The sequence below is a fragment of the Mastigoproctus giganteus genome, chromosome 1, assembly GCF_048544385.1.
Source record: "Mastigoproctus giganteus isolate SK-2022 chromosome 1, ASM4854438v1, whole genome shotgun sequence".
Lineage (NCBI taxonomy): Eukaryota > Metazoa > Arthropoda > Arachnida > Uropygi > Thelyphonidae > Mastigoproctus > Mastigoproctus giganteus.
Genome location: NC_143575.1, coordinates 194,220,797 through 194,247,210, shown reverse-complemented (window position 1 = coordinate 194,247,210; position 26,414 = coordinate 194,220,797). Strand labels below are relative to the sequence as shown.

Genomic DNA, 26,414 nt, shown 5'->3' with positions numbered 1-26,414 from the left:
CATATACTTACCAATGAAACAAAATAATAAACAAATAAACGATGCCCACCACGCCGCTGCCTAGGTCGCGGTTATCGGAAATTGTGGAGTAACAGTGTCGGCATTGTGCAGCATTACCTCTGAAAGCACTTAGGCATTTAATGCCTATGAAAGGCAAAGGCGGTTGAGTTAAATCACGCCCACTGTCTTCCTTTTATCACAATTATTCATCCACTCACTCCTAATATAATATACCTATATTTTAAAAATCAGTTGTCTCAGGGGAAAAGAAATCCCAATGAGAGAAATTAAATATTAAGGAATAAGATGTCATCGGGGAGGGTTGAACTTTGTAGGGCCACAAACCATTGTAATATCCATGATTTTTTCGCCCTCCAAAAACCAATTTTCGCCCCCGTTGAGAACCCCTGACGTAGAAGGTAATTCGATGTCAGTATGCATAAACGTTGTGAGTTAACTGACTTTGAAAGTGGGTACCCGACGCATGAGTCACTCTATCGCTGAGGTGGTACAGAAATTGCGCGGTTCCCTCTCAAGAGTGCATCGGGGATACACCATTTCTGGAATAACATCTCATCGTGGACAGGGCTGTGGGTGGAGAAAAGTCGTGGATGAACGTGGCCGTCGATGTCTGTCTTGCATTGTTTCAGCCAAGCAGAGAGCGACAGTGGCACAAATCACTTCCGACTTCAACGAGGGAAATGCCAGAAATGTCTCCACCAAGATCATTAGGCGATCATTAAACACAAGTTATGGGAACCGCCGACCCACAAGAGTCCCACTGCTAATACCACGATACAGGACTCTACACCTCGACTGGACGAAAGAACATCGGCGCTGGATATTGAATGATTGGAGACGGATTTCCTGATTCCATGAGCCTCGTTTTCAGTTATTTCGAGCTGACGGGAGGGTGCATATCTGGTGGAAACCTCACGCGGCTATGCCCCCGTCATGTCAACAAGGAACTGTTCAGACAAGTGGACGATCGGTAATGGTCTGAGACGTATTCTACTGGCACACGTTGGGACCCCTGGTACGTCTAGGCGCATCTCCGAACGGTCCAGGTTATGAGTCCATCCGCATCCCTTCAGAGTCGTCGTGCACCCACAGAGCAATGGACTCTTCCAGCCGGATAATGCGGCTTCCTACAGAGTTGTAGTGACTAGAACATTTTTCGATGAACATTCCGCAGATTTTACCACAATGGAATGGCCTCCCCGTTCCCCAGATGAACCCTGTGGAGCATCTTTGGGATGGTGTGGCAAGTCCGTTCGAGCTTTGGATCCTCCACCCAGGAATGCGGAATTATGGACAGCAGTGCAGCAAGCATGGATGGAAATACCTGTGGAATGCTTTCGTGAACTAGTAGACAATGCCTTGCAGTGTGACTGTCCTTATACTGGCGAAAGGTTGGCCTATCCGTTATTAGGTAGGTATCCCATGATTTCTGTCCAGTTAAATGGTCAACAATCTGTGGTTGTGGCAGATAAATTACGGATTTCGTGCGCAGATTGAACTTGCATGTAGGGCTGAATTTTGGTGTTCGTAGGCACTTTTATTATGAAATGTGCTAGCAGGGGGTAAATGATTCTTCTATTTTAACACTGCTGCGAAGCACGTCAATTAACGTGCCTCACGTTTCAACTATATAAGTAATAAACTACCTCGACTGATGGAGCAACCATCACTTCGATTCTTCTAGTTTCGAGAATAGTCGCTAGATAGCGTATTGAATTGAAGCTCCTACAGTCGATTGCGGACTTTTCTCAGCTCGTTTTTGTTAGTTACAATGAAAAGGACTTAATTTTTCCCCTTCCTTCGTAGGCCCTATGCCTATGGACCCTAGGCGCCTCCGTAGCCAGGTGGGAAGGAGCAGCAGTGCGTAGCACACGCTTCTTGATTAGACCGGGGTTCGAGCCCGTCACCACCAAATATGGAGAATGCGGAAAGGTCATGGAATGACCACCGTATATCCCGGAGCAATATGGCCTTAGTTGCTAATGCTCCTAAAAACCAAATAACAAACAACAACAGCCTATGGACCCTGCTTGCATGTATCCAAGAATCATATCGTAGGATTACGGGATACTCCTCTGCTCGGATCGCTTCCAGCCAAGATCCTATTCTGTGTGCAGCTATTGTCTTTAATCACAATAATACTCTTCACATGCTGTGTGCATATTAATCGAGACGCGTCAAATTTTACCTAATGTCGCTTTATTTCAAAAATGGGGCAGAAATTGAACCATTAATTACTTATAACATCAGTTAGAGAAGGTACTGTTCGGATTACTGGTGGGAATCAGCTTGCCTCTCCTTTAACTCCCAAGGTCTGCTATTCAACATTCTGTTGAATTGTGTGCTGCAAGAGTTTCAGCTTGGACTGAATTGTGATTAAGTGATCATATATACTTAATCTGTACTTATACTTAATCTGTACTTGCTAACAGTGTGTATAGTCTGCCATGATGTACCTCATTGGGAGAGCACATCCTTGTTGAACCAATCACTTCTTTTGGATTTCATTGAAGTATCGTTTCTGGTGGCATCTTTGTTAGGGCTGAACATCATCAATGAGTAGTTTTTTTATAATTGAAATGATGGAATCTCAGTGAGCCCTATCTAATGGGGGTTATAGTTCCAGGGCATATTTTACTAGACTGGCTTTGTTTTTTTATGGTGGGGTGCTAGAAACACTTAACATAATAAAATGTTACATTCAATCGTGGTTTGTCCTTGAATCATTGTTTATATCCCTTCAAATGAAAACTAGTTTCTTGCCCATGGAATGATTTCGTACAAGGAGTTCAGTTCTTTGTCCTGTTTATCCCGAAACAAAACTCCTTTCTAAAGGGCGCGCGTTCGATTAAGTTAAACTTTTCCTACTTCTCATTTTATATTATTACAAAATACTCCAGAATTAGACAATGTTCTATTACATTCGGGAATCCAAATGTTTGTTGAATGTTCTTTAATTTTTTATGCAAAATTAAGAATATATTAATGAAAATCATTAAACAGGGTGGTCTTATATCAAGAAATACTTTGAAAAATGAAACGCGATTGCAAATTTTTAGGCAGGCGTTTAATTAACTCTTTTGTTGCAAAGAAAAGAGTTAAAGTATTCACAGGCTAAGATCTCTCAGCGAATTTGCTCGTGCAAAAAATCAATATGGAAGTTTTCCGATAAAATGATATTTCTCTGTTGGACTGAAACAGAACTACCCCTGCAAGCTCGCTATTAATCTTGCATATCTTAAGATCACGAATTAAGTGCTAGCGGTCAGTTTACTTTAACTAAACCGTTCACTTATTAGTGGCATTTCATGCGAAGAGTTCATTTACTGCGCCGCTAATTCTTTAATTTTTCTGAACAAAAGACATCAATTTATCCACTGTAGACTCGTATTTAATTTAATGAATTAAGATAGCAATTTCATTAACTAAATACATACTTATGTGTGAAATATTCATTGAAGTGAATTTCAGGTTTAGGTTCTGAGCTCGCATGCAACCCCTTCACCTTACCGGAATTTAGTGTTGTATTTCAGATATGCACTAAACTTAGATATATTCATCAAATCGTGAATGAATACTTCACTTTAAGCAGAGCGTGTTCTACAGCTCATGGATGAAGTTCTTTAGCAATTAGAGTAAGACTGAGGTATTTCAAAGGAACTTTATTAATCTATACATTTTATTATTGTAAAAATGTGAACGTCAATTCTAACAGAAAGAAATAGACAAATTTATAAACTTTAATGAGTTGTCTGATTTGCACGACTTAAGTGCTTTTCTTCTCTTCTGTAGTTTCCGTCGAGGATGCTTCTGGTAAGGTTTCTTTTGGCTCACTTTCCACTTCTGTTTTTTGGTCTTCTGCATTGCTTGATTGCATGCTTTCCGTTTCTGCACTTTCAGTAGTACCAGTCTCAACTTTCTTATTTTGAGTGCTAGTTGAACTCAAATCTTCCGATTTAGACTCCTTTGATTCTGTAGCTCCCGTTTCAGATAAGGTTGAGGCAGCTTCAGTAAGGCAGGACTTCAAACACTTTGCACAGTCGGGATCGCAAGCAGTTCCTGCGTCAGAATTTGATTCTATATTTCTCTTGCGACATGCTGCATTTTCTTCACAGCTACAGACCATATCTGAAAGATAAAAATGTTAGAAAGCAATTAGTTTAATTTGGGAATAGACAAGACTTGAAGGCAGACTCAATGAAATCTTTGAGAAAGGATGGGCTCAGATGCAATTCTTACCCAAAGATTACTTCCCATAAACGAAATACTGCAAAATAAGTCTCTCCCACTAGTTTCTGTAAGTTAGCTTGAGTGCTCATTATCTTTTCTGGTGTGAATACCAGTTTCCTACGTGGGGATGGAGGCAAATAATTTAGGATCTATTGTAAATCTACAATGCAGCTCCCCACTTTATACCTGGACTATAAGTTGAGGTTGAACTTACGTACGTTTAAAACTTCGTTATTCCTTATTGAAGGCGCAACTGGATTGCAATAGCAGAGTAGCAATCCTCGCCGATACTAGGCATCGGTTTTTCCTCTAACAAAACGCAGCCGAGTGGTTAGGAGCGCGAGTGCAGTAGCATGCGATCTTTGGGTGGACCAGGGTTCAAATCCGTGACTGCTAAATACAATGAACGTTTGTATTGATTTACTGTAAACTCCAACCCGGTGGTCGTGCCAGAGTATAAACAACATATGGTCGATACCAGGAGGTATGACCATTACTGGCAACTTGCATGGTCAGTTGAAACTCATAAGGCCATCCAGCAAGTAGACTAGCTACTTTTATCATACGACCTTACTGTTAGACAAGTCGAGTTTTTAAACTAAATTACAGCTTTGAGTCAATAGAAGTTGCAAGTCTTGCATTAGCAATTTTACTAGCCCATACTTTCACTGCTTGCGAAAGCAGAGAAACTTATGATAGAGTATAATTCAGGAATGTTTGTAGACCCTATAATTCTGCCATTAAATGGATTCTTGCAGACTCACTAAGCATACTCAGATACTCAGACCAATACTTCTAGAAAGTAAGTTGCAAGTATTCAAAAGAAATACAACTCTGCCATGTGTCACTCAACATATCGCTGCAGGCTTCTGATCAAGAAGGAACTATTCTAGGAATAGTTCCTAACATCTATTTGTTAAAAAGGTAGATCTGTTCCGAAAGTTGAGTTGATCTCGTCTATTGAGGTTTATAAGGGATATGCTCATTATTTGCTCCATTGTTCACTCAAAGTGAACGATTCTTATTACGAGTTAAGACTTACGATAAGCGAGTATTAGGTATAAACATTTTATCTAGATAATTACTCGTTTAGTGGTGAAGAAAAGCATCTTGGACAGCATGAAACAGATCGACTAGTTGGTCTTGTATGACCAAGTTTAGAAAGGAATGGAGTTTGGAGAACCTAGTTTTGCGAAGAGCAAGAACGAAGCATCTTTCCACCATTCAAAGGAAAGTCAGAGGAATGTTTGAATTGCTAGTCTTATCGCGATTGAAAGATCAGCATCAGTTGTTTTTCACCTAAAATTCTGGTGAAGCTAATTCACAAAAGCTCAGCAGAAGTAACTATTGCAGATTCTAGCACAGTTAAAAACTTGTGCTAGAGGTTTGCTTTGTTGAGACTAACGCAATCTGGGTTTGAAAATTCGGAAAATAGAAAACTTAACGATACATAATACGCGTCAGTTCCGAGCGGTACAGGCTCTGCTACTTGAAGAATAAATAGAATACCATATTAAAAGTCACGAGCAGCTCTACAGCATACCATAGAATATGACAGGTACGATCTATTGGATCAAATGGGATGAAGATCCTCACGTTAAGTTGAGCTAGTTGTCATTGCTGATAACTTGCAAGGACAGTTGCAACTAGTAAGACAGGTCATCCACACAGTAAGCTAGCTACCTATCATACAACCTTACTGTTGGGCAGGTTGAGTTTTTGGAACTCAAACTCAGTAATTTTTATAGTAATAAAAACTATATGACGGGAACGTACCATATCGAAATGAAGGGAAGCTTCCATAAGCTGGGTTCACAGCTTGTGAAGTATAACTATTTCAAAGCTTATAGCCATGTTATACTTAAGGTAAAGCCAAAGTATACTTGCCAACCGAGTTCTGAAAGCCGGAAGATTACCAGTCATTCAGGATTAGAGCGCTTAGGAATTCATACACCTCCGCTTGAAAGCGGAAGCTCTTGCATTAGCCAAGTTAATATTCAAAGCAGAAGTGCTAAAAATGCAAGAGAATCTTAGGTGGTTAGATAAAGCGGATCTTAAGAGTAATTACGTTACTAAGAACGCTACACAAGTTTTCCATATTACGCTAAATCTGAACTAGCCATAGCTAGTTTTAGAGACCAAGCTTTTTTTAGCGAGCCATTATCTAGTAGCTGCGCGAACTTTTACTACATCAAAGGCAAAACAGAGTTAGCCATACAATTTTCAGGAATTGGATGTATGCTTAAGGCACTTATTGCGTGTCCGTACGAACAAAGTCTTGATAAGAGCTCCACTAGTTTCTAATAACTGCCAATTATACGCAAGAGTTTTTCTCCAATCAGAATTAGAGTCAACCCTGTAAAAGTTAAGTTTCTGATTACTTAAATTAATATCATTTTGATAAACTTACCACTACCACGACTGAATTTTGAAGTAATGGACGAGACACAATCACGCATGCAGGTGACAAACCTATGGAAAAAGCAATCTTTCTTTGAAAGATTTGAAGACACGCTGGCTTGATCAAATTCCTTGTTTGCTGAAGAATCATTACTTGATAGAACACTCGACGGAGTTGCAGAAGAATCTCTTGCTTCAAGAACAGTTACTGGACTTGAAGACACTTCTTCGCTAGCCGAAATGCTTGGCTCACTTGAAGAGCCACCTACCACAATGCTTGGCTGACTTACAGAAACTTCATTTACAACAACGCTTGCCTGATTGACATTAGCATTTTCAGTTGCAACAACGTTTGTCTGATTGACATTAGCATTTTCAGTTGCAACAACGTTTGTCTGACTTGAAGTTTCTTCGATTGGCTGACTGGGAGAAACTTCACTTGCAGCAACGGTTGTCTGACCGGCAGAAGAATCTCCGTTTGCTTTATTGGTCTCTCCCATTTCGAAATACTGCCAACACAAGACCAGCGAATTACTTCTTCTACACGCCTCTTTTTATAGTGTCAAAGACATTACGTTACGAAAAACTTGTGTATGTAAATTTCCCTTCCCATGATGCATTAGCTTTAATGCATCATGGGAAGTACCTGTTGCATACGCATCAAAAATGAAGTATTTTTTTATTTGTTATTTAGGTTATACAACCATTGACATTTAGAAGTTATCACAAAAACAAAATGGGAGAGTTTAATTGCCAATTTTTATTTAATAAATTAACTGTAATAATGGTAATTTTGTTTTTTAAAACTTCCGTTTGAGTTTTAACCAAAACTTTGGATTATCAAAGTAACAGGGGGAGAGGGTTATAGGAATATAAATACCTCAAAAATCGCAAGATTTTTGAAGTCTTTGGATGTCGCTGGTTTAAGCATGCAGGACGCAATAGAAAAAAGGGGTGGTCACTTTCAACCAATGAGCGCGTTATAAGAATGCCGAGAGGACAAGTCCGGATTCGATAGCCCTTCTCATTGTGTAGAGCAAGACTCTTTTGAGTATATTCACAATCATTTGAAATATTTAAAAGAGGATGTTTTATATCTGCCATTAAATTGAGGGCTAATATTTTGTGCCCATAAACTATTCTAAGGTTGGATTGTCTGCTTGAGGGGTGAAAAGACGTCTCCTAATAAAAAAAAAATGAAAAAGTAGCAATTTCACCGATTAACCGGGACATAATCATAGAATCTACTAGGCTTTACACGCCAACTAAGAAATACAGTTCAGGCTTCTGTATCGGGTGATACAGAAGCCTGTGGTAGATATAAACTAGTCTGAAATTAAGTCACAAAGGAGTTAGGAAAGCCAAGGTAGATTACGATAAGTCTCTGGCAATGAATGCCAAAAAAAGCAGCAAAGACTTCTTTTCTTATGTTAGTAGTAGAAGTGTATTGATGTGGGATTTACTTAAAGGTGTAACTACCAGGTAAAGGAGACTACAGTGGTCTCAGACAGTTTTTATATTTTGTACAGTGGGACCAACTAATATTAGTTTTAAATTCTGTACAGTGGAACCAACTAAAACTAAAGTTGTTACCGACAACTTGGGCCGAATTTAAACTTGTTGTGGCCCTAACCTATAACATGTGAGGCCCTTCTCTCTTACAATTCACCTGTGACAATATTAAAAAAGGATTTTTTTTTAATATAGAACTAGGCCCCTTGTAATGCGAGGCCCTAAGCTGTAGCTTGTTTAGCTTATATGTAAATCCGGCCCTGCCGACAACAAACTCTATGTGGGAAGCATTTGGGGAAATGATAACAGAAGCTACTAGGCTCTTCATACTAACTAAGAAATACAATTCAAGACGAAAATAGAAGTCAGTTGAACTATTGAGACATGGCAGAGGAGAAAAATGCATGAGATACATATAAATTATCGGGTGATACAGAAGCCCATGGTAGATATAAACTCGTCTGCAATCAAGTCACAAATGAGGTTAGGTTACCACCCGCTGGCCATTGGTCTGTAGGTGATTGATTGCTGGAACAAGTTTCCGTCCGTTGTTGTTGTTGATTTTAGGAGCATCAACAACTAAGGCCGTATTGCTCTGTGTATAGTGTCTGAAAATTTTGTGTGTTCTTAGGTCGATTTTCTCTTTGCTGGGCGAAAAACCTGAGTTTATGGAATCAAAAATCATGGTACTCTCGTCTGAGAAAAACTAACTCAACCACGTTGTGAAAAAGACACTTAAAATTTCCTCCCGTCATCGAACGGACTCTAACTCTGGTTTTTTCTACCCGGTGTGGGGAGGACGGTGATCCTACCAACTGTTCTACCACGAGGGCCATCCGTGGTTGTGGAAGTGGATAGTTTGAATAAATTCAAGGAAGAACTGGACAAACTATTGGCGGGGATAATAGGTGAAATGGATTTTATTTTCTGATGCTGCGTTGCTTTCTTGCATTATTTTCCACTATTAATACTAATATTAATACTAATAAAAGTTCTTTTTCCTCCAATGGAAAGTATCTTTCAATTCTCGGGACAGCAGCCGAACCTAATGCAAGAAACAAACATTTCTTCGAATATTAATAACAAATATAATGTTAAAAAAAAAGCAATACTCGAAAAGTAATGTCACCGTATCATTGTTCCAAGTTGCACAATCATCTGGGACAGATTATGTACTTCAAAGGATATTGAATGTTCTTTAAATATGTGAACTAAAGGAGTTGAGAAATTCTAATGTCTTTTGAGTATTTCTTTGAATGTTCCTGATTATAAAGTTGTTCGGTATAAGAAGACACCTTGAAGAATGAAGAATGAACTCTTAGACACCTTAAAGAATGAACATAATCTTGTCAGAACTTTAAAAGAAAATAAGATACAGTCTGTTATTGCAAATTGATTATATGAAAGTTATATTCTGCACGTAAAAAAAAAATTTATATATATATACATACCCTTTAGGATGCATTTTTTGTTTTTCCCGTCTTGTTTGTTTAAATTTTTTCCGGTGCATTATGGTTATAGGCGAAATTTTTCAGGTGCGTCATGGAGCTTATGGCGTTTTCCGTCTTGACTGAATTCGAATCCTATCCTTTTCTAGATGGTGTAGAAAGAACATCATTCAGTAAATCCTCAGCCAAATGTCAGTACTTAGATCTCTGAAGAATGTCTTGCTAAAAAATTCGGCATTCTTCAGAGATGAAATTTTTTTTTTAAATATAAATTTGTATTTCCCTTAATGCTGACGCAACTTACAGACACGATATTAGTGAGACTTTTCATAGCTTTAGTTTCCTTGTTATGATCTAAACAAACTACTAATCTTTGAAAAAGAAAAATTTTGTTGCAATAATAAGGAAATATATATACATAAAATGATGTTACATTATACCCGACAATGTTGAAATGCCAGGAATTTTCATTGTGGGATTATTATCATGACTTTACAGATTATTATGTAATGGAATTTTTAGAATATGTATTTTACAATTACGCTTTAATATACATTTACTTTCTAATTTAGAATAAATCAATTTCTTTATACATTGGAAGATAAAAAAATATATTATATGAAGAACTTACAGCACTTGACAGTAGACATCGAAAAAAGAGGGAACCTTAGGCAAGGTTCCCAACTTTAAGCGTCTTCCCAAAATCCTAAGTGGAACCTCCAGGACGGATCAAGTTTCTGCTTGGGGCGATGTTTTCAGTTCAGCTTTGTAGGACTGGAGATTGATGGCGAGGCTTTGTCAGAGGATAAACCTCGTCCAGAATTTTATTCCTTAAATGCTTTGTCCACGGCAAAGAGGATGAAGTCCGAATCAAGGTCTTGGGCAACCTACAGCATTTCGTAGGATGTAAACTTATCAGCGAGATTAAAACGGTTGCTGGATGCAAGGAGTTTCGTGGTAGCTTTGAAAAAGGCAGGCAGGCTCCAACATACAGGATTCCTAGGATGATGGATTCAGAGATGAGGCCAGTGAGGAGTTTGACTGAGATTAGAAATCAACACTTCTGGATGAATGCGGATAGACTGCATATGGTGAGCTTAATAGAAAATTCTGTTCTTCGAAGTTGAAAGGAAGCCTCTGTTTGTAATTTTCCTATTGTAAAAGCCAGTGTTCTGATGAGAAGATAAGACTGATTTAATAGTGGTTGGTGCTTCAGATGCTCATATTTCTGTCGCATATGGAAGTGACAGGAAGACGATTGTGTTAATATATTTAGAGATTGTGGCTTTCTCGTCTCTAGTGAAGGCGCTGTCTCGCGATTCATCGGAACTGAGAGGCACGGAGGAAGAACATGCCAAAATGGTGATTGAACTCCATCTTTGCATCAATTCAGATCGGAATGTTGAGACAATTGGTATCGAAATCTTATCAAGAACTGGATTTAAATTTCAGGGGATTTCTTCAGTGTGTACATCATGAATTCTGATTTTTTCTGGATCAATTCGTAAGCCAAATAATTGTAGATAACTGGTGATCTCCATTACTGTTTTGGTGATTGCCTGAGTGATATGAGCTCGGCTGTCAGAAGCTAAAATTTGTGTTCATATTTTCAGGTCATCAGCATAACTAATGCAGTTAGGTTTATTGGTGACGAAAGGTAATATGATGATGGCAAATACAAAAACAAAAGCAACTTCTGAGTCGATATATGTAATTGAGGCATCTATACGGTGGTCAAAAGCTGTTCGCATGGTGTGGTCGCTGGTGTATTAATCGCAGATCTTCAGAAACAGCACAGTAAACTCTTGGAGGTGCATCAAGTAGAACCTCTGTTTTTCTGAGGTATCGAAAGAAAGTTTTCTCCATGATTTTCAAAAGGTTGGATGAATTTGAGAAGGGCCTGGAGAATGTAATCCGATCATTGACATCTTGGGAACGTTTCCACATGTAGTACATCTGTTGATTATGGCGGTTATCTGATCGACTAGATAACTGGCTTTTGCCCATTTAGATATTGGAATCTTATTAGATCATGCATACGCTGCCACTTGAGATATCTGGTTAGCAGGTTAATGGACAATCTTAGATCTCAGGACTCTAGAACTGACCAGGAGATTGTAGTTGCGGGCGTATAGATATTTCGATATGTTAAGAAACTTGGGACTCATAACGACCGCTGAATTGTATTTTCCTTGGGAAGCTCCAGTGGCTGTGGTCATTTTATGCTCTAGCAGATGGGGTCGTAGTCAGAGCTAAAGATTATTTCAGACATGTCTTCAATAATGCATTCCACGGAAGCAAATATCAGGTCCAGATGAAGTTGGGGGCCAGTTGTTAATTTTTGCAAACTCAGTGCAATGCTTAAGGAGAACCTTAAGATGTATTGAATTTGTGGGAAAGTTGAAATCTCCACACATTATGTAGAGTGTTGAGAGAAGCAGATGGCTAATTATCAAATTCACAGCATCTAGGATAATTTCAGAGTTCGATGCAGGAGGAATATAAATCGTTGTTTACTAGGCTGTTGTTACAACCAGGGCTTCTTAGCGTGGAGTCTCACTGGATGTTTGGGAGCATAAAGAGAAGAATAACTGATTGAATGTGGCAACGTCTCCTCTGTAATCCTTTCTAGAGGTGAAAGCTTGTGCATAACCAGCAGATGCTGCTATTACTATGGACTCTTGCTCCTGTTCAAACCATCCTTCAGAAATGCAAAACATATCCAGTTGTCTGCTTGGGTATATCTGGTTCAAAGTATCAAGTTTGTTGCACAAACTTCTGACGTTTTGGTGCATGAAAGATAGGAATGTAGCTCTTGGAATTTTAATAAGAATGGGCTGCTTTCTTTGCTTTATGTCTGTCTTTGTGTTTCACTAGTGTGCAAAACTGGAATTGGTAACTGTTGGTCAAGGTTTGCAGCTTTTTTTGAAGTTGACAGTTGAGGTACCTTTAGTTGACTGTGAATCCAATCTCAGCTTAGTATTTGGCCAAGCAGGAGCAGATAAGTTCGTTCGATTGGTACAAATGTTGCAGCTAATGCATGATCAGTGTGGTGCGAGTTTGGGATTCAGCTGACATTTGATTGAATCCTGGCAGCGGTGATGGAGTGCTCATTCCGTGGTGGGGTTTTATGCTCATAGAATGAGCGAATAATAGACCCTGTTGATCAGTAGGTCGCTCATGGTCTTGAAATGTTCTCTGTGACATTCGATCTCGCATGATGTACAACCAGAGTTTTTTGCCTCGGCTTTGTTACTGTTATTGATTAGGTCAGATCTTCTAGTATGACAATTGCTATTTTCTTTGGAGTAGTGGTTAGTGTAAGTTGAAAGACGAAGATGTTTTGTAAGTTGGCTTTTTCATCGATATTGCCTGAAGTCTGGTTGTCATTAAAGTACGTGTCATGAGATTCCGTCTTGGACGAGTGGATAACTGACTTTGTGGTTAATGAGCTGGGTTGTATATTTCACTTAAAAAATACTTGAATATATCTTGGTCTACCGGTGGAATTTCTTGAGCAAATTGCATCCGTGATTTGGCATGGTTCAATTGGATGCTGAAAAAAAATAGTCGTGCACTGTTTGCTGTTGGCATCTAGAAATACATCGTTCCGTCGTACAGATGAATGATTAGGAGAACTTATGTAGCTTACTGTGATACTAACAGCCTCAACTTGTGGTTCTGAGAGTGTTTCCTAAGTTCATTTTTTTATATATTTCATAATATTTATTAAAATGAATAGAACACAGTCCATACTACCTTATTTATTTTGTCAGACATTGCGAGACCGTTGAAAACAATTAAAATAAATAAATAAATAAATGATTGGAGCATCCTAATAACACAATAATAGTTTTCCAATTACAATGATTTATAACAGCGGACTCAGCGCTCGCAATTAATATTAACGGACTCACGTTGTGTGGTGTCGGCAGATTCGAACGCACAATAAGCAGAGATCTGTATTCTCACCCTGACCACTCAACATGGATGAGGTATATAGTAGGCCCTAATTTTCTAAAACACACTAATAAACATCAGTAAACCTAAGTTAAGCTTACCCCTGAAAAATATGCAGTCAGTCTAGCTTTATCTGCAATGCAGTGAAATGCCATTCTACTATTTTTTCTACAAATGAACAGAATTTTTATGATTATATACTGTATTTTATAATTATAATTATTATACTATTATATATCATATAATCATATGAATATTATAATTATATTTTATCCTTGAAATTTTTTCACTTTGCTAATACATAACTCAAATCGTGTGTTACATTATAAAAGGAAATTTACGCTAATATTTATAAAATTAATATTATCCATTCCTTAATTTACAGCTATAGGACTTAATTTTTCATACGCCCTAATTCACAACATCATGAGACCACTAATTTATAATTTATTTCTTGCTAGCACATGGTTAGAGCGGTTATTACCGGTGACTTAACCATACCGTGTGGGAAATGCTTGGGTAGAAATGTCGTCAAGAAGGAGATTTTTATTATTATTTATTTTTTTTTTTTTTCCTCTCCACAACGTGACAGAATTAGTTTGAGGCGAGTCTGCATAGTTTTTTGATTCCAGAAACTCGTGTTTGTCATCTAGCTAGATATATGAACCAATTATGGAATACGCGCAATTTATAAATGTATTCCACATGGCCTTGGTTGCCTCGGTGCTAATTTCAAAAGTAGGCAAACAATAACAAGAGCAACGAGAGCTTTTAATATTTGTGAAAATTTCATTAACGTATATTGTTTAAAAATTACGTTATTGCGTAAATTTATTCAATATACTGTACTTTTTCTTCGAATTTTTACAAATATCAAATATACAAAAGCGTGTTAATAACCAACACAATTTCACAAGAATAATTTATTGTGGATGAATAAGTGTGCTTTGCTTGGATGGCCATATTGCAGATGATATGCAAATACTTGCGCCACGTGATTTACCTTAAACCCGTCATAAAGTGTTAGCGATGCTTATAAGAAGTGTACGATGGTTAACGTAGGCTTCAGTTGTTCTACTTGTGTGTTTCGTATTATTATAATAGTGAGGGGAAAAAAAAGCAAGCAAAAATTGCGTTTTTTCTTTCCAAAATGAGCGATAAATATTTTAGACCGATTAGAAGCGCAAATGAATTTCAAGAAGAACTTGAACCATTGGAACAGGTATCTAAACTAGAAAGTGATACCGCGCAGACAAACAATGAAAGAATGAGTGACCAGATTGTCTCACTGGAGGAATCGATGGAGGAAGGTAAGATTTAACGCTAACTGATGACCGGAGTCCTAACTTGGTGGGGTGGAGGGTTTAAGAATTACAGTTAAGAGTCGTCAACTCTTGTGGAAGGAATGAAGTGTTAAGCAGACATGGTCATTTGCTCTTTTTAGGCCACTGAAAGCTTTACTTTTTTATGACCAGGTTTTGGCGCATTATAGCCTTAGTTGCTAATGCGCCAATAAAACCCAACCAACCATGTGTTCTTTCTTGCCAAATGAATCCTAAATTTATGGAAGGAATTTTGCCTATATTTAATAGGTAACTGATATCTATGCTTATATCAAACGTCCAGAATTGTCCAGTTTCTTCCAACCTCACTTAGCTGCAGTAATTTAACTAAACATCTAAGTTATTTAATGTTAGAAAAACAAACTATACTTCAGTTTGTTCTCTACTGGTAACTTCGCAACACTTCCAGAATGTGTCAAGACCTGTTTACGAGGAATTATTAACCGTGGAATTGCGCAGTTAATCTGTGCTACTTGACTTTTATTTATTATTATTTTTTTTTTTTTTTTTTTTTTTTTAGAGCTTGTAAAGTTTTTGGGTACACGATTGAATCCAAATCTACAACTTAACATAATTTAAAAATATATAATAATAAATCTCTTTATTTATCGTACTAAAATAAATAGTTACACTGAGTGACAAATTCCCTTCACTGCAGTAAATGCCAGAGAACTTAATTGTGTTAAGTTATAATAGTCTTATTACTGTTTATCAGGCCATCCTCTGCCTCCGATATAAAACTGAAATCGGAATAATTCAACTTTCCAGTACCTGTACGGGAAATTCCAACGAATGACTAATATTAACCCTGCGGGTGGGGTCTCGTGGCGATGTACAGTCACATCGCCACGAGAATAAACTGAAGACCACAACCAGACGCACTCCCATTTAGGGGTGATTAGGTGAGCTTTGAGTTTTTTTTTTTTTTTTTTTTAAACAAAAGCCAATCCACGAACGTATGGAATCGATTCTGTTCAGATTTTAATCTTGGTCTAATAGAAATTTAATATTCGCATTTGACCTTTCTTTTTTTTACCTACTTCATTTATTCTGTTTACTTAAATACTATTTATGGCGGCGACTTTCAGTCCATTCTTATGTCAATAAGGCTGACTTGGGGCGTCAGCGCAGGTGGATCGCCCAACGCTGTGTATTAGCATTAGTAGAGGCATTTGATGCAAGAAAGCAAGCTTATGCAGCATCAGCCAAAAAAAAAAAAAAAAAAAAGCCCACTTCCACTTCACCCCTCTGTTCGTTCAAATTACCTGTCCAGCTGAGCCTTAAACTTATTTAGGCTATCAACCTCCACCACAAGGGATGGAAGTCTGTTCCACCAACCACCCGCTGGCTAAAGGCAAATTTCCGCACGTCTATCCTACATCTGTCTTTCCTCAATTTGAATTTATGCACTCTCAGGTGATTTTTCTGAGCTAGAGGAAGAATCCCATCAGCATTGAGCATGCTTAAACCATTCAAGGCTTTATACACCTCTATCAGATCACCTCGCTGGTGCCTAGTCTCCAGACACTGTAATTTGCAAAACTTAAGCCTTTCTTCGTAAGAGCACCCCTTTGTTCCATTCATTAATCTTGTTGCCCTTCTCTGTACTCGTTCCAGCAGCTCCTCATCCTTCTTGAAATGAGGCCTCCAGACCTGTATACAGTACTCTAGGTGTGGCCTGACCATCGCCTTATACAATGGAATAATCACCTCCTTATCCCTGCTGGAAAAATTCCTGTATATCATTGACAATACTCCATGAGTTACTCTTGCAGCCCGTCTGCACTGCTCAGAGAACTTCATATCTGCCTGCACAACCACCCCTAAGTCCCTTTCATTCTCTAACACTGTCAGTGTAGTACCACAGAGTTGATACGTTGCTCTGGGGTTGCTGTTTCCCATGTGTAGTACTTTACATTTGTCAATGTTAAACTTCATTTGCCACCTCTCAGCCCATCTGCTCAACCTTTCCAGATCCTGTTGCAGCAGCATAGTGTCCGTAGTGTCCTTGACAACCCTGCCAACCTTTGTATCGTCTGCAAACTTGGACATTAAGCCGGATATACCATCATCAATATCATTTATAAATACAGAAAACAATAATGGACCCAACACTGAGCCCTGAGGGACTCCACTAATAACATCAGTCCACGATGAGCAGTGTCCATTGATTACCACTCTGTCTTCTCCCCCTCAACCACCCCTTTATCCATAGCAGCAATTTGCCTCCAATGTCACACTGCTCCAATTTGTGTAGCAGTCTTCCATGTGCAACAGTATCAAAAGCCTTTCTAAGATCCAAGTATATAATATCAAAGTTATTCCCTGCATCCAGTTCTTTTGTGACTGCATCATAGTATCCAATCAAGTTGGTCAGGCAAGACTTCCCCTTAACAAAACCATGTTGTGTCTGAGCTATAACTGAAGTCTTGTCTAAATGATCCTGCAGTGCTTCTTTAACCAGTGCCTCCATTAATTTTCCTGGAACAGAAGTTAAGCTCACAGGTCTATAATTACTTGTGTCAGCCTTTGATCCTCCTTTGTGAATTGGGGTCACATTTGCACATCTCCAGTCTATGGGTACCTCCCCTGAGTCCAAGGAAGCTCTCATAATTATGGCTAAGGGTTTGCTTACTTCCTTTGCTGCCTCCTTTAATATAACTGGATAGATCCCATCCACCCCGGGTGCCTTTCTTGTGTTTATCTTCAACAGTTTCTCCTCCACTTTACTCCCAGTTATTTCAAGATTCTGTAGCTTACTGCTAGAGTTGAATACACCTCTGGCATTCCCCTCGCTGAATAACTCATGTGTGAATGTCGATGCAAAATATTCATTTAGTTTGTTGGCTACCTGAGCAGGATCATCAACAGTTGAACCATCGATATCAAGTGGACCAATCTGATTCATCCCCTTCCTTCTAGAGTTTACATAAGTAAAGAACTCTTTGCTGTTTTTCTTTGCATCCCTTGCCAAGGATTTCTCGTAATCTGCCTTCGCCTGCCTAACCTCCTTTGTAACTTGGTTGCATATCAACTTGTATCTATCATAGGCTTCTGTGTCATGTGTTAATTTGTATGCATCCCATGCATTTTTCTTCTCTGCCATATGCCTCATTAGTTCAACTGACATCCATTTTGGCCTAAACCTTGAACAATATTTCTTAGTTGGTATGTAAAGCCTAGTAGCTTCCAAGATAAGTTCTTTGAATGCTTCCCATTTTGAATTTGCTGTTGGTAACATCAGTTGGTCCCACTGTATAGAATTTAAATACTGTCTCAGTCCATCGTAGTCGCCTTTACGGAAGCAATAACCCTTCCCTTTACCCCTAATGGTAGTTACCTCTTTGAGTAAATCCCACTTCAGCACACTGTGATCACTGCCACCTAGTGGTTCATTTATCTGCAGATTCTTAATGCATGAAGAATCACTGCTGATAATCAAATCAAGTTACATTGAGTGTAGTCGTAAGAGTGGCTTAACTCGTAGCCTGGTGGAAGCATCCATGACTTCAATCTCTGTATTAGAACCTAGTTAAAGATGCGTGATTGAAAAGTTAATTACGCACTAGGAAATAAGCCTCAAAGGTTTAAGAAACTGTTAGAACGACTAGAAATATGCAGTGTCTTCAAGCCTGTGGAGTTTAACACTAGGCCAATTTAACAGTTCAGTTATCCTGATATAGCAAATTATACAAATTACTTTAAGTATTTCTACTTGGGTGTTGCTTGACTAAGTCAGTACAAATGACAATAGTTTAACCATGACATTAAGAGAATCTTCTAATTCTCGAACAGATTACCAGCAGTGACAAATATTACGGAGGTATGGGCAAATGAACAATACAATCTTTGTATTGTAAGCTTCCATTTACTGATAAAAAGATTAACTTAAAAGAGTAATTAACAAAAAGATTAATCATAACATCTTTTGTTAGATGGAAGTTTTACAGAACAAGAATCTAGTCTTTTTTTTTTTAAAAAGCACCGGATTTACCAAGAAATGGCGGCTCAACTAAAGCTCCAGCGCAAAATAACTTGGTATGTTAGAAAGAAAGTTCGAGTTCGGAGAAAGCTAAATAGAGCTTAATTAAGCTTAGCAAATGTAGAACAGAATGCGCAGAATTGGCCACCTTTATTTCCGCGTGGATAGTAATCGTCTCTTAAGAGGTGTAGGTGCGCCTATTTTGATTGGTTGATGATGTCAGAAACTGTTCCCGAATGAGCAACCAGGTTGAAGACTCTTGAGAGACTTCTTCAGGAGCCAACATCTTGACTGGCTGAAGTTTCGCTCGTAAAAACGTATGGGCCAGAAGAGGCTATTCGGAGATTGTTTTCAGGGAAGGATTTCCCGGGTAGAAAAAATTTGTAACAGCGGTGTGTCAGATCAGGTGTTGGGAAGATCCCTGACAGAGTATGGGTGCATATCAAGATTCGGTTAATGTCCACTGAGATTTAAGTGGACTACTGCAATTTGCTGCACAGGTCTACGTGGGATGGAAAATGGAGATAGCATCCCACTCCCAGTGAGCTTTACTTTATTTGGCGACCGGAACGACATAGGAAAAATTAAGGAGAGCAGGTAAAAGTGACGGTTCACCATGGAAATCACTTAATTTCTTTGCTATATACACCACCCGGGTCAACACGGAGCTGACATTCTGCGAAAAGTCTTTGCTTAGTTTGGCCAAAGTAGATGACTTTCATTAACCGGTGAAATACCACCACTTTGCTTATTGGAGGCTTGAAGTGGTGAAACCCATGTTTAGTCTCTAGAGCAAAGTTTCCGGCATCCCCCCCCCATACTTCTCCTTCAACCCATGCACGGTACTAAGTACTATAGGTTTTGATACCTTTTCGTGTTTGGGATTTTCATAAAAAAAGCAAGAACATGCATTCCTTCTATCCTCTATGTGTTGCTAGTTTATTCTGGAACTGAGCTGTATACACACCACGAGTTTGCACTTTGTTTTAATCTTGGCCTGGTAAGATTTGCATCCCGCTTAGGCTCTAACCCGGACTTACATCGGAAAAGAAACGTGGATTTCTTAGCTACGTTTAATGCCATCTAGCTGAGTATCATGGTACGCAATTCTTATCAGAATAAGAGTAGGGTAAAGATAAAGGGAAAAACCCAACCAACAATAATGAACTGCTAGAACGTAATCAAATTCTCTATATTCCTTATGTAACTAGTTGCGTATAAAATTACTTTAATATTTTTATGCTAATTAAAATTTAATGTTTTATCTTAAATCTAACTGGTATTTAGTGTTTTAGCTTGCTGTTGCACTACTTAGGTGCCCAAAATCTGATCTTGTGATATCACAGGCCCATAACTGTTTCCTACACTCATAAGTAGGACTCTTGAGTACAGCATAGGTATACCTCCTCAATGTTGTGTGCCCGTGGAAACTAGGGTATTCCAACTTCTCATCCGGCTTGAATGATTCTTTGACAACTGAGTAATAGAAAATAAAGCACTACAGTATATGCTACCATTTGTATATCACTCAAAATAATACATGATGCACGCAATTTAAAATTATTGAAAGAAAGCCTCATCTGAAACACTTGCTGTTATCTAGTCCAGGGTTCGACACAATGGGTTGTGACTCACGGGGTGAGTCTCGAAGTTTTTGATTATGCGCAGATGACATTAATCTGGACTATCATAAATGATACTTGAATATGGGAAATTCAAATTAGTAAGCTTTAATTGTATTTATACTTTGGATCTAGAAAAATTCTGTGAATACCGCATTCTAAAATGAAGAGCGAATTCTTACTGTTTAGGTGGGTCCCTTTTATAAAAGCGATCTGGTATCCCCCTTAAGACAATGATAACTCGATAGTGTTGTCACTGTTCTGACCTTTTATAAATAGCGAAGCTCTTTTCTTCAAGCTTACTTGAAAGGAGTGCAGTACCAGTTATTGACTGCTGAAAAGACTAAGCTGAATGAACTGAACCTGTTAAGGTATTTCGCAGGCTATAACAGAATGAACTTTCTGTTTATACTCTGGGACGACCACACGGTCAGAGGAGAATACAAGAAACAGCACCGTATTTAGCAGTTACGCACTCAAGGCACTTATGCACCCTCGTGCCTGACTACTCGGGAGTAGATAAGTTTCCTCTGTTTCGAATTAAGCTCACTTCCATGAGCTTAATTCGGCAATAATTGTGGTTACGAAATCGTCCGATTAGCTGTGTAATCCATATAAGGTTTTTTACTTTATAAAAACCTTCCCTCTAAGAAGATACTGAACAAAAGCCAAGTTCTTGTTTGTACATTTGCTGGAAGTGGGTGTTTTTTTTTTTTGAAAACGCCTCTCCTGGAGTAGGCACTCAGAAAACGATGCTCACCAACTACAGTATAGGAAAGTTACTTATACTTTAAGTTGGTCAACTGATTGTAATAAAAATTGTAAGAACTTTAATACTCCGTCAGGGAATTTAATTTCCCTGTTATCTATATACAGCTCTAAATGCTTCATGATGGGGGGTGATTTAAGGAAATCTGGAATATTAGGATCGAGAATATCCTTGCGACAAGTGTTAGATGGCGGGCACAGTTGTGGTCTGGGTCCGTCATTTATCTTCCTGATAGCTGGCGGCACGTTTTGCTCACGTGATCGGGTCGCCCGAACGAAGAATTATTGGTAGAGTATGGGCCTTAAAAGCAGTAATGTGCGCGGGAAAGATTTCCTTCTGTGGTGCAAGCTTTTGAGTAGCCGAGAGTGATCCAGACTCAGAGTGCTATCAGGAATATAAGCTATTTGAATCCGGGAAAAAAGTTGTTTTTTTTTGCCCATAAAAACTATACTTAACCACTCGATCTTACAGAATTTCAAGGAAATTCTTTAGCTATCAGTGTTCAATCGGTAGTGGGGGGGGGGAGGTTGACTGGAATTGATTTTCACATCCGGTGGAACAATTCTTCCCCTTCCCTCGGCGAAAAAACTTTATTTTGGGAACCATTGCTCTAAAAGCTTAACGAAAATCACTTGTTTGATTTGAGTGTATACTCATCAGCGGTATTGTGTGGGTAGTTTTAGGATTGTTGCCTAGGCTGTTTTTTTTTTTTTTTTTTTAAATATGGAACTCAAGTCTAACGAAGGAAACGGTACTATGTTTAAACGGATTTTCTTATGTTAAGATTTGCAAAACACATTCGTTGGCGTTGCTCGAAATATGGATCCTAAATGTAAAGGAAGTTTGAAAACTTTACCATTAAAATTGGAACCTGTTCCTGCTTGTGAACAGCCGTCCTGTTGACCATGAAGTGGAAGGCCTTAATGTGTTGCTAATGTGAAAGCCTCTAGTAGTGGATGTAATCCATTAGAAACTTAAGCAGAAGCTGTATCACAGCTTCCAAATTCCATAAATCTCGTATGTCAGTTGAAGAGACTGCAAAGACAATTCGTAATCAAAGGTCGAAGAGGCTCCCTCTTGAAGTTTGCACGATCTGGTTTTTCGTGATTGGTGCTCCCTTCTTTCTTCGATTTCTCCTTTGTGATAATGCGCCTTACTCCAAAGAACGAGTTGCGATTTTTGCAACTGACGACAGTCTTATCGGAATCTGAAGAATGGTTTATGGTAGCAATTTCACTGTGGCTCCTCATTTTCAATAGCTTTACATAATCAGAGTTTTGGTTAGAAAAGTTTTCATTACTACTGTGTACTGCAGCAAAAAATGCAATGGACACATGAAAATAAGCTCCGTATGATTATAGATGAGCGTCCTGCCCACGGCAATTCACGTTGATTGCGAACATACAGTCATTAACACCATTAAGTGTTTTAGGTGATTGTGTTCCCGTTCGTGGATACTTTACTATTTCTGCCAGAATATCCATCACAAAATCCAGTTTCTGGGTTTAGAAAGTATGTACACAAGACTCAGTTTAGTTTGTTTTGCCGTATGTTAGACATTTCTTGCCCCCTTTTGATGTTTCTGGTATGGATTTTTAGGAATTGTACCTGCTGTTAATCTCGTAGATTATTAGTGGCAGTTTCAGAAGAGTAGGCAATATTTCCCGCAAGTTTGTAAGATTTCGGTTTTTCGCCCCCTCCAGTGCTTCGGAATGCACATGATTCTACTCTTGCTGATGAAGAAAACTAACAACCAATGAGAAGGTTGGAATCATCGTTTTTCCACTTTAGTGTCTCTCGCCCATTTGATACCTTATCCAGAAGATGCGACTGGAGATGGCAGTTAGATGAAACTGAGCTGGCTCAGCGTGATACAGCTTTGATTTTAAAGAATCGAGGCATGTATTACGCAATGCAACAAATTTTATGCCAGGAATATGAAGGTGATCATCTTTTAGCAGACTTAAGAGCAATAGAACACTGCATACGTTGCATGTAAAATCTGATGCTTTCATTGATGACTTTGTTCGTGTGTAGCTTTTATTTTTCTTATTTGAATAAATATATAATTACAATTGTTTTTGTTATTAGATATCTTGTATAAATTTATTTACGAATTGTTGACCTTTTTCGAATTTGTACTATATTATATTCATCAATTCTTAAAATTGTGAAACTTTTTTTAATATCATCACTACAATAATGAGGAAACAAAAACAAATGTTTTTTTAACACTTTGCATGCTGTTTATTTAATCAGTTTACAAAAATCACATTACTGACAATCAGTTTAATGATACCAAAATCAGATTAAAACTTAAAAATAAGTATTATAATAATCTTAATAATACTTAAGTCTTATGAGAAACTGGGATATTTTCCGGGGATTTCTTCCTGTTACCATGCTATTTAGAGGCAGGTTAAAAAAAGTGATTCTGATAGGATAATATAGCTGAGGGGCTTCAATGATTACATAGTGTGAACCAACTCGCACTGAACGAAAAGGTAATGTTCGTGTATGAGTTCTGTCTATTATCAGACAGACCGAGACTGACGAATTTTTCCGCAATGGGAAGAAGGCCCTGGGCATTCTTCTTGGAATGTTATTTATTCCTCACATTGTCTACTGCAATAATAGTTACTTTTTAGTTAAACTGTCAATTAAGTAAATTGTTTGCTTCTTCTTGATTGCTAAGTGACCAGTCAAATATGTAACCCGCTTTCTCCACAAATAGCTTGGCGCTAGTGCTGTTCTCAGGGTTAAGTTGGAGATGAACTTGCGTTCGAGACTCGCCCTATATTAAATTTTTACAGAAATTAAGGGTGGCTACTGGAACTAAGAACGAGATCGTACAAAAAGACACATAAGAACGCAAAATTGCCACACAGTTGGAAAGACTTTTTTTTTTTTTTTTTGGTGACTACAAATAGTTTTATTTTCAATCTTTTGTAAGTTTTGGCATTAATCTAACTTAGTTTCAAGATTTCCTTAACGTCACGGTAAGGAAATCTTGTTCACATGCATTTTGTATTATTTTAATGAATTAATTTTTTTTTATGCTCAGCCAGAATTTCCATGAGTTGCAACTCTTTTTGTAACTGCTCAGATTCCTGTCCTTGCCGTGAACTGCCTCCAAGAAAAACTCAATGCTGCGATTGTCCTTGCATCTGTATGCAATGCGGAAGACTTCCCGAAATTGTTCCTAATGTGGATCAAGCAACAGTTTCAACCAGTAAATGCGAGTTGGATCAATCTTCTATTAAAGGACTTTCTGGAGATGTTCCTGGTGCAGAGCACGCAACTGTTACAATAAGCGAAAGCGAATTAATTGAACCTTCTGCTGTTAAAGTTACTCTAGTGGCAGAGACTGCACGAGTGGCTGAGTTAGTTCAACAACCAACTTCTGATCCTAATTCTCAGTCACAAAGCACTGACGTCGAGCCTCGGGTCACTCCTTCTGCTCTTTCGAGTATTGATGCTTCCACTTTGGACTCTGAATCGAAAACTTCATCAGAAGACCCTGTCAGCCAATCTCCTAAAGACAGTTAATTTTTATTAACTGTTCTGTTTATTTCAATTAATGTTAAATTAAGTTATCTAGTTTTTAGTTCAATGGTTTGAAATAAAGAATTTTAAGCACTTGTTTGTAAACTAACTTTGACCCTTAATTCCTTAACCACAATAAAGCCAATGTTGTTAAGGAATAGTTGGTTGTCTATCAGAACCATATAACATAAACACTCAATATATGCATACTAAAGCACTTCCAGTATCTAACAAACTGGAAGTGCAAAAACGTCTGAATTACAACTAACCTGATCTTTGCTTTGGAATCCACTGCAACTTCTTTATGCATGAAATTTATAGCAATGAAAAGTCTAGTTGGGAAGAAACCTTCCTTGTCCTAATCCCATAGAGAAGAAAAAAAATTTGTGTAACAGTAGTACCTCAATGTCTGGTACTATCAAAACTGTTGCTTTTGACTGGGTGACAGCCAAAAGTCAGTGGTTCAAGGATCTTCCACTACTGAATGCTGCCCACCTTACACTTATTTGCAGTTGTGACATTGACAAACCATAGTTTGTCAACAGGTGAATGCTCAAAATAACACTTTCCATTTAATGCATAATTAGCAAGATTTGTTCAGTTCCAACTCATTAGTGTACTACTGACACTGGGCATAATATAAAGTAAAGCAACCTTGTGTTACAATCACTGGCTTATCTGAGTTTACACCTTGTTGAGACGGGAGGAAATAATGGCCTAATACACTGTGGCTAAGACTGTATAAATCCTTCTGAAAACTTCATCTAGAGAATAAATTAAACAAATTTACGGACAAATGAACACGTGGTCTTAATTTGAGGTGCAAAATCAACTAGTGGTTTTTTGCCTGCATGAACTTCTGCTGCTTTCACGTAGAAAGCAGCTGGCACTCTTACCTGGAACAAATTCCTGATTAAGTTAATGGTGCATGCCCAATAACAGCACTGGTCATCACTTCTGGTGTTAATTGACTTGCTCAAACTTTTAGTTTCAGCTTCCTGATTGTAATTAGCCTATTTGCAGCAGTACTGATGTCACTCAACTGGGCAAGCATTGTTTGCACTTCAGGCAATTATTAGAACTGCTGCTGTTAGACATCACGAATTTGTGGTGATGATGATAAAACACTTGTTTAGAAAAATATGTAAATCTGAAATAAATTTCAGATTTCCATAAAATGCGCAATATGGAACAAGTGTGTCAAATAGAAAATGCTTCCAAGAAAAACTAATAGAATATTGTTTCAAAGTTACAACAGTTCTTTTGTGTGATAGAAATAACTGTTTTTATAAATTGATGTTCAGCCTTTAAAACAATTAGTTTCTCCATTCATTTCAATATATTTAAAAATTTCCCTTCATAATAATTCATTACATGAATTATATTCATCAAAATTGTCTGCTGTAATACACAGGGTAATTAAAATATTTAGGCCACCTTGTTAACAAAAGCGGTGTCCACCCAGACAACGTGGCTGCCATGTGAGAGTGTGTTCTCCAAGAACTGTGAAACAAGTGCGATCATTTCTTGGAATGGCAGGATTTTACAGGTTTGTCCCAGAGTATGCAGAGATAGCCAGGC

The 26,414-nt window shown here is 38.2% G+C and overlaps 2 protein-coding genes across 2 annotated transcripts; one reads left to right on the top strand and one right to left on the bottom strand.

The window, feature by feature from the left end:
- Window positions 1–3,787: 3,787 nt before the first annotated feature.
- Window positions 3,788–7,167, bottom strand: LOC150091413 (uncharacterized). Its single transcript, XM_090390264.1, has 2 exons — window positions 6,662–7,167; window positions 3,788–4,149 (listed from the first exon to the last, which is right to left on the bottom strand). Exons 1-2 carry the CDS (start codon window positions 7,149–7,151, stop codon window positions 3,788–3,790), a joined length of 852 nt encoding a protein of 283 aa, XP_090246390.1. The 5' UTR covers window positions 7,152–7,167.
- Window positions 7,168–14,702: 7,535 nt separating this feature from the next.
- LOC150091412 (uncharacterized) lies at window positions 14,703–24,926 on the top strand. Its single transcript, XM_090383762.1, has 2 exons — window positions 14,703–14,881; window positions 24,352–24,926. The coding sequence occupies exons 1-2, from the start codon at window positions 14,722–14,724 to the stop codon at window positions 24,834–24,836; spliced, it is 645 nt and encodes a 214-aa protein (XP_090239888.1). The 5' UTR covers window positions 14,703–14,721; the 3' UTR covers window positions 24,837–24,926.
- Window positions 24,927–26,414: the final 1,488 nt, after the last annotated feature.

Coding starts and splice junctions, on each gene's coding strand:
- LOC150091413 (XM_090390264.1), bottom strand. CDS start 7,151: ATGGGAGAGACCAATAAAGCAAACGGAGATTCTTCTGCCGGTCAGACA. Junction 4,150..6,661: donor AAAATTCAGTCGTGGTAGTG/GTAAGTTTATCA, acceptor TTTATCTTTCAG/ATATGGTCTGTAGCTGTGAA.
- LOC150091412 (XM_090383762.1), top strand. CDS start 14,722: ATGAGCGATAAATATTTTAGACCGATTAGAAGCGCAAATGAATTTCAA. Junction 14,882..24,351: donor GGAGGAATCGATGGAGGAAG/GTAAGATTTAAC, acceptor TTTTATGCTCAG/CCAGAATTTCCATGAGTTGC.